This window comes from Pterocles gutturalis, unplaced genomic scaffold (assembly GCF_000699245.1).
Source record: "Pterocles gutturalis isolate BGI_N339 unplaced genomic scaffold, ASM69924v1 scaffold2211, whole genome shotgun sequence".
In the NCBI taxonomy this organism is placed as follows: Eukaryota; Metazoa; Chordata; class Aves; order Pterocliformes; family Pteroclidae; genus Pterocles; species Pterocles gutturalis.
In genome coordinates, this window is record NW_010099953.1 from 79,310 (window position 1) to 86,978 (window position 7,669).

Sequence of the window (7,669 nt, forward strand, 5' to 3'; positions counted from 1 at the left end):
GTTGTGGTGAGCAGTAAAAAGATACTGTTCTACAATGATGAAAAGGACAAGGACCAGTCTAATCCATCCATGGTACTAGATATAGAGTAAGTAAAGTTACTGTTAGTTTTGGATACAAATTGGCAAAAGAGCATTGTGTGTGAGATAACTGATAATAAATCTAGAAGCTTGGAATCAAAATTTCAAAAATAATTTTTTATTTCCGATACTAGTTGGAAAATGTCTGTTTATCTGTATTTTGGGGTGTTGTTAACAGAAGATACTACTTCTTCTTTGTCCTACTATTGCTAAAAGTTAGAGAAAAAGTTAAATACACAATAGTGTGGCACTGCCTGTAGTCACTGGTCTGAATTTACAGAAATGAAGAGCCTTGTCTCGTTATGACAGGGAAGGGTCAGAGACAGTGGAACCTAGATAGTATGCTGTCTCTTTTTATGATTCAGTGTAATGACTGGTTTTTTCCAGTTGTTTCACAGCTGTTTTCTAAAGCAGGGTATGATAGCTGTAGGATAGATAGGGAACTGGCTGTCTGATTTTAAGTCTTACCCCCTTGCTACATACCTTTTTCTTGCTGTCTGAGAAAGGATCAGTGTTGATCAGGCCCAAAGCATTTTTAACTTTTCCAGATGGTTTCTGTTTAGAGTGACAAAATAAATGAATTGTTATCCCTTTACATTAGTCATACATGAGGAAAATTGTGTCAAATATCACTGAAGCTCATCGCTGATTACATGACTGAGTGTGATGTTTGAACAGCTGATTGACATTATGGGACCTTATAGAGTAGTAATTGAAAAAAGGTTTTAAAATTCATGAATAGGTCTATCGGTGATGTAACAAATACAGTGGTCTGGAAGGAATCTCAAACTCAGGAAGTGCTTAAGCTGCCAATTGCTCGTAACCAGGAAAAGAGTTATTTTCTCTTTGAGCTGTTTCTTATTCTCTTTTCATAAACATCTGTTACAGCAACTGTTGAAAACAGGATGTTGGGATAGATGGACTTACAGTCTTGACCCAGTATAAGATTATGTTTGTTCCAATTTTAATAGCATTTTCAACAGCTGGTGCCCCAGATTGCCTCTTATGATGTTCTGACATTGATTGTTTGTCAATTGATAACATGATTTAGTAAAAAAAAAAAAAATCAGTCGGTAGTATTATACTTCATATGGTTATTTCCATCCAGGGTTATCAATAAGCTTTTCTAGCAATTATCAGTTAGACTTCTCAGTGTTCTGAGGAAGAATTTGAAAAGCTTTTCACAGGTAAATTTGCCATGATGGATCTTGAACCCATTGTAAGATAACCCTCTTTCCATGCCATGAAATGTTTTGGTCTTACTTGGGTAGACAAGATGTATATGGTTTATGAATTAATTTCTAAAATCATATTGCAGTTTTGAAGTATATTGTATTGCTTGCATAAACAAGACTTATAAGAACTTTAAAGCAGTTATCAAAGTGCTTTGAAAACATACATAGCATTTTAGCATTTTCTGATTCATGTTTCTTCTAATCTAGTAAACTGTTCCATGTCCGGCCTGTAACTCAAGGAGATGTATATAGAGCTGAAACTGAAGAAATTCCTAAAATATTCCAGGTAAAAAGAAGTGTACTGTCATTTCTGTTTAACTCTGTTGAAAAAGTTTGGCGGCTTCTTTGAAAAGTATATAAAAATACATAGTGCTTCAACACTGCGGTATTCTTTTTCAGATTCTCTATGCTAATGAGGGAGAATGCAGGAAGGATTTGGAGGTAGAACCAGTACAGCCAGCAGAGAAGACAAATTTTCTGAATCACAAAGGCCATGAATTTATTCCAACATTATACCACTTTCCAGCCAACTGTGAGGCCTGTGCCAAACCTCTTTGGCATGTTTTTAAACCCCCTGCTGCCCTAGAATGTCGAAGATGCCATGTGAAGTGCCATAGAGACCACTTGGATAAAAAGGAGGAATTAATTGCACCATGCAAAGGTATACCTGTAGGTTTTTGCGTTCTGTATTCTTTGCATGTTTAGCCAGACCTGCTAAACTACTGAAGGAAAAAAAAAAAGCACTTGAGGTTCAACGTTTTCTACGCTTTAGTTTTATAATTTTAGATGTGAAAGGTACTATTAAAATAATAGGCTGTTAACACTGTGTATGAACAGGCAGCTGTGGCCAGCCTCTGTAGGGAGGCCTTTGGTGGTGTAACTGATGTGGCACTGCTGAGGGCCCGTGAGAGCACAAGGGTCCCTAGAGGTTTGTGCCCAAGTACCGGGCAGGTTCTTCATTCCCAGGCCATTCTCGCTCTTATACGTGGCCTACATTAGGGACAATGCAGTGTCTGCATCACCAAGCTGTGCTAAGACCTTGAAGAGTGGTTCTTCAGCCACTTCTCAGATTGGAGTAAAGGTTTCCTCTCTGTAGTATTTTGGAGTACATACTCTGGCATTCAGTCATAAGGTACCCACACAAATTTCCAGCTTATTAAGACTGCTATTAGTGTAAGTTTTCTCATTTCTTTAATATTAATGTTAGAATCAAGGATCTCAATGCAGAGTGACAAATATTGAAAGAAACTCTATTCATAATTTCACCTGCTGTTTGTTGTCTTCCAAAAATACAAAAACAATTCCAATGCAAGTGTGTCTACAGGTGCCACTGTTCTTTTCCTGTGGCACACTTGGTATGTCATAATTCTTATTTTGATAACAAGTCCTAGTTTTCACTGAATCATCTTCCTCCTTTTCCTTACAGTGAGTTACGATGTAACTTCAGCAAGAGATATGTTGTTACTGGCATCCTGTCAAGATGAACAGAAGAAGTGGGTGACTCATTTAGTAAAGAAGATCCCTAAGACACCACCATCTACTTTTGTTCGTGCTTCTCCTAGAACTATGTCTACAAGATCCTCAGCAAATCAGTCATTCCGAAAAGTTGTTAAAAATACTTCTGGAAAAACTAGGTGAGAAACTATAAAAGCTATGGATCTTTTTAACCTAAAAAATCTCTGTTTATAAATCTTATTTAATGTGAAATTGTGAAATAATCCCATAGTTATGACTGTTGAACTGCTGATCTAAATCTTTGCTCAAATTCTGAAGGAAGGAACAGGCAGAATTTTCCTGCTATTGTGGTATTGTTTGTTCCCAGTTTTTGGGAGGGTTCTTCAGATGGCCTATACTGCAGTTACTGTAATATACCTCATGCTGGGGTGTGAAGGGGGAATTTGCATGTGTGCACACAGAGAATTTAAAAAAAAAGGGGGGGAGGGTAAGAACATACTATAAGCAAAACAGCTCTGGTGTTCATATGTCTCATAGTTGCTAGATTTTTCAATAGATTTTTGTTTCCAGCATAGCTATGTGATTTCTCAGGTTTTTCATTTCAAGATATTTTTTTCCAGGTGTTTTTGAGCTAATTGGAAAAGCACAGAAGCTTTCATCTATACTCTTTTATGGGAGGAAGTCAATTTTCTTAAATTCATTGATTCTTTTTCACTCTTTTAATAGAAATGATGGTTTGGGGTTGCCTTTAGCAAGAACAAGTTTGCAGCTAATCTCTTATAGAATGAACAGATTTACATATTTGAAAATTTACAGTAGCTTTTAAAGGAATGAGTTCAGGGAGATCAGTTATTCAGACAATTTCTGTTATTAATCCTGTTGGCATTCATCATGTGTGAATGTTAGAGAATCATAGAAATACACAAGCAGTGAATGGGAGCTTCTTTTAAAAGTAAGAAATACCATCTTGAAAGCTGCTTTTTTAAGATCCTAGAGATACAATAAGCCTAATATTTCACAAGCATCAGAAGGAGGAGAGCTGCACATTCCTGTGCTTTATCTTGTGTCAGCTCATGCTTCACAGATCACCACAGTAAACTGATTTTCCAGCAGAGAATTAATTCAGGAATGTTTTCACTAAAGAAAAGAAATGCAAAGCACAACAACAAAAGAACCCAACCCTAACCCCACAAAAGAAAAGTATATGGTTTTTCTGTTGGGTTAGGAAGTCGCAATGGCTCATAGAAGAGTCCAGAAAGCAGCAGATCTGTCTCAAGTATGAAAGGAGGAAGGGTGAAGATGGTGGTCTTGCATTAGTGAAGTATCGGGCTGGATCAACTGTTCAGAATACTGCAGCCTTGCATTTTCTCCATCTGCACTAGTATACAGCCTCTGTTCACACCTTTCTCCCTTCTCCAGTGGAATCTTCTAGGTTCTTGGGAAGAAATAAAGCTCTAAAGTTTACTGGCAATCGAGAAGTTAATACCGGCATGGTATCTTATCTCTTCTTGAATTTTTCTAACACACTGTGATGTGAATCAGTTAACATTCATATTACTCTTCCACACTGAGCCCAAATCCGTCAGTGAGTTTGATGACATAATTGATATTTGACCTCAGAAATCTTGCTTCTTAATGATGTTTAATACCGACATAGCTTCTTAGAATGTATGATTAATTTACAGCAAACCCTGTTTTAATGCTGCATATTGTAGGCACTGAGTATGGAGGAAGAAGCATATTGAGCATAAGCAATTTAGAGAGGCACAGTACTTGACCAGCAGGAGTGCTAGGTACGTGTGTGCTGCTCGCCTGTTGTGCTGCATGGAGATGTGTGCAGGAGGCAGGTGGAGAGACCCCACAAGTCACTGATGCTTGAGGAGCTGCTTGTGTGGGTTTGTGGCATGCTCCCACCCCATCAGACAGCTGCCACTGGGATGACTGGAATGTAGTGGGGCTTGTGTGGCACCTGCAGAGCGATGTGAACAATGAAAAGATTCAGAATTACACCGAGCAAATAAGCATTAGAAAAAGGTCAGATAGGAATTTCTCTTTGAAGCTCTTCTACTGTGGATGTTTTTGTGACTTTCTCAAATTTGATGTTAGTTGTATCAATGAACTAGACAATCAGTGCTGTGATTTGGTATGGCCAGCCTGTGCCCTGATATCACTACATACTCCATCCTGTATGTTTGGAAAGAAGAGGCATTGGATTTATTTTAGGAAAATTAATTTCCAATGTACCAGATGTTTAAATTTAGATTATTATATACATTTACAATGGATCTTATACACTGAACACTTAACTAGTGATTGCGCAGTAGCTGAGCTAATCTGACAGTCTGTTGCTAGTTAAGGGGGAGGATTTTCCTTCTGTCTGCTTTCCCTGCTCTTCTGTCATTGGATCCCAGTAAGCGCTTGAAGTGATCCATTTTGGACCTTTCTGTGAAGGTCCACAGTTCAGTTTCCATACTGTCAAAAAAACATAGACTTACTTTGCTGGGCTAACGAGTGGAATCAGCGCACTGAGAAATGCAGTGATTGCCAAATCTGAGGACAGGTAAGTAGGAGGGTGCTCCCCTGGGGTCTGGAAGGTGATAAAGTGGAGGCAGAGTGGGCTCTTTTCCTTTCAGGAGGCAGTGAGTTGTTCACTTGATCTCTGAAGTTAAGACACTGCATCCTGCAGTTCTCATCCTGACCTCTTTACCTAGACACAGTAGTAAGAGAAGCAGTGATGATTTTTATGTGATATACAAGTTTAGCTTTTACTAAGTATCTGAAAATTGTTCTGTTGTCAGACAGTATAGCAGAACTTGATCTCGGTGATGGAGTCCTATCATGTAAGCAGGCATTAACTATTTTGTCAAATGTATACAGGCTTTAACACAGGCTTTAAGACGTTTTAGTACATTTCATTTAGGGTCTGATCCACCTTTCTTTGCCCTTGGTAGGCAGTACTTTGACTTCATGGAGAGAGACCCATTAAAAGGAGCTTCATGTATAAGTTCATCTTAAGTTCTATTTCTCATTTTAATAACTTATCACTAGTAAATATGAATCAGAACTTCATGATGCACTTGCTAGCACTTGCAGTACTGCTTCTAGATCTGAAACTACACTTCGTTTATAGTATGCTAACTTATACACATTTTATCAGCACAGTTGAGGTGTTTTGTTTTAATATATTTGGACTTGGGCACCTCATCAAGTTTATGCATGTTTAAAAAAAACAAAACAAAAAAACAAAAAACACCAAACCCCCCCCAAAACCCCAACCAAAACTCCTGTGCATCAAATGAGCTCTGGCAACTGCATGTGCGTGCTTGTCAGCCCTACAAAGAGCCTTTTCTTGTCCTGCAAGTGAAAGAGAGTCACCTGGAATCTGCCATAAATACACACGTTTTACTTGTAAAGCTGCAGTAATATTGTCATCTGTCTGATCTCTGTGTTCATTTAATGTTGTTTGAAATTAAGAACAGCTTGTGGAAAATTGTTTAGGTATGATCTTAGTATTGTACCATGTCAACCGAAAAAATATTTTGTTAATGTAAAATATTTTCTTCACTGAAGCTCTTGGTAAACATGCACTGGTGTTATTAAGCTAATTTTTATATTTGTTACTAATTGTCTGTTTTCTTCTTTGTTCCAGCTAACCACACGTACAGTGCTTAATGGAATCTCACGGGATGTGGTCTGAGAAACAGGGCTTTTTTTTAACCACACAGAGCAGTGCAGACGGGCTGTTGTTCCTTTCAACGTAACTATCACAGGCTTCAGGGTTAAGATTGCTATTACTGTCTCCTCCTTGCTTTGGCACAAAAGCACGCTGAGGGTGTTTAATTGCGGGTTTGCCTAAAGGTAGATTAGATTAATTATTACTATGTAATGCAAGTTAAAGCAAATAAAGCTTAGCTAGGTGTATAAAAAAAGGTGCTGCCTTTTTGGATTTTATAAAAAAGCCTGTCAATCATGATGAAATGCAGCCAACTTTCTTCCTATCAGTGAAAGAAAAGGACTGTTTACCCTGTGAAGGGGATATTTATGTCAAGATGAGCATATGAAACGGAGTAGAGGGAGGAGGGTTTCTCAATGAGAAGGACTGCAATTGCTTTCAAGACTCCAAGTTGTGCTCTTGAAGACTACAGAACTAGCTTAAAAATGAAGCCTTATCACTTGAACTTCAGTGCCTTCACTGCAGAGTTCTTAACAGCCTTAATGTTAAACACCCACTATGGAATGGATCAAAGTGTTAAATATTTTGCATTATGCTTTACAAAGTACTGATTCAGCAGGTTTGTAAAGGGGGGAAAAAACAAGTAATTGCCTTTAATCTATGCATTTTTGCCAAGCCATACTGAATTATTTTACTATTAGAGGCATTAGAAACTAACAGTGAAAAGAACCACTGAAGTTTGGAAGCATATTTTGGGGTACATCATTTCTATAACTGTATAATGTATTGCCTTACAATTTTAAGTGATAACATACATTAAGTTAACAAACATTTAAGAAATATATGCACTGTTTGAAATGTAAATTATTCTTAGAACACTTTTACTGGGTTTTACATTGTCCTTCTAGTGCCTTAATCTGAGATAATTGTATTATTACCATGTCAATAAATGTAGAAATCTAAAACTAAACAAAGGAAACCTCTAAAAAACTATTGCATATCAGTGGTTTTTACTGAATTTTAATTGGTTAAAGTATTGTAGATGCTAGATGCATTTTCTAAATTAAGTACAATCTTTGAATGAGAATTCCTCTTACAAAGAAAGACTGATTCTGTTTCATAAGCCAAGAGATGTGTAGGCAATGCAAAAAAAAAAAAAAAAAAAAAAAGCATGTAACACAAAAGCTCCAGGTAATTCAGGAATTTCAGTAAATGCTGTCAGACTCTT

The 7,669-nt window shown here is 37.4% G+C and overlaps 1 protein-coding gene across 1 annotated transcript in view; it reads left to right on the forward strand.

Annotated features, from left to right (window-relative positions):
* Positions 1-7,430, forward strand: part of ROCK1 (Rho-associated, coiled-coil containing protein kinase 1) — a 56,485-nt gene extending 49,055 nt beyond the window's left edge. The window contains exons 28-32 of the mRNA XM_010077685.1: positions 1-86; positions 1,521-1,599; positions 1,713-1,974; positions 2,740-2,947; positions 6,418-7,430. The exon at positions 1-86 is cut by the window's left edge and continues 3 nt beyond it. Of these exons, the coding sequence (XP_010075987.1) occupies positions 1-86; positions 1,521-1,599; positions 1,713-1,974; positions 2,740-2,947; positions 6,418-6,421 (639 nt within the window). The 3' untranslated portion in view covers positions 6,422-7,430. The remainder of the gene's footprint in view (positions 87-1,520; positions 1,600-1,712; positions 1,975-2,739; positions 2,948-6,417) is intronic.
* The last annotated feature ends 239 nt before the right edge of the window (positions 7,431-7,669 follow it).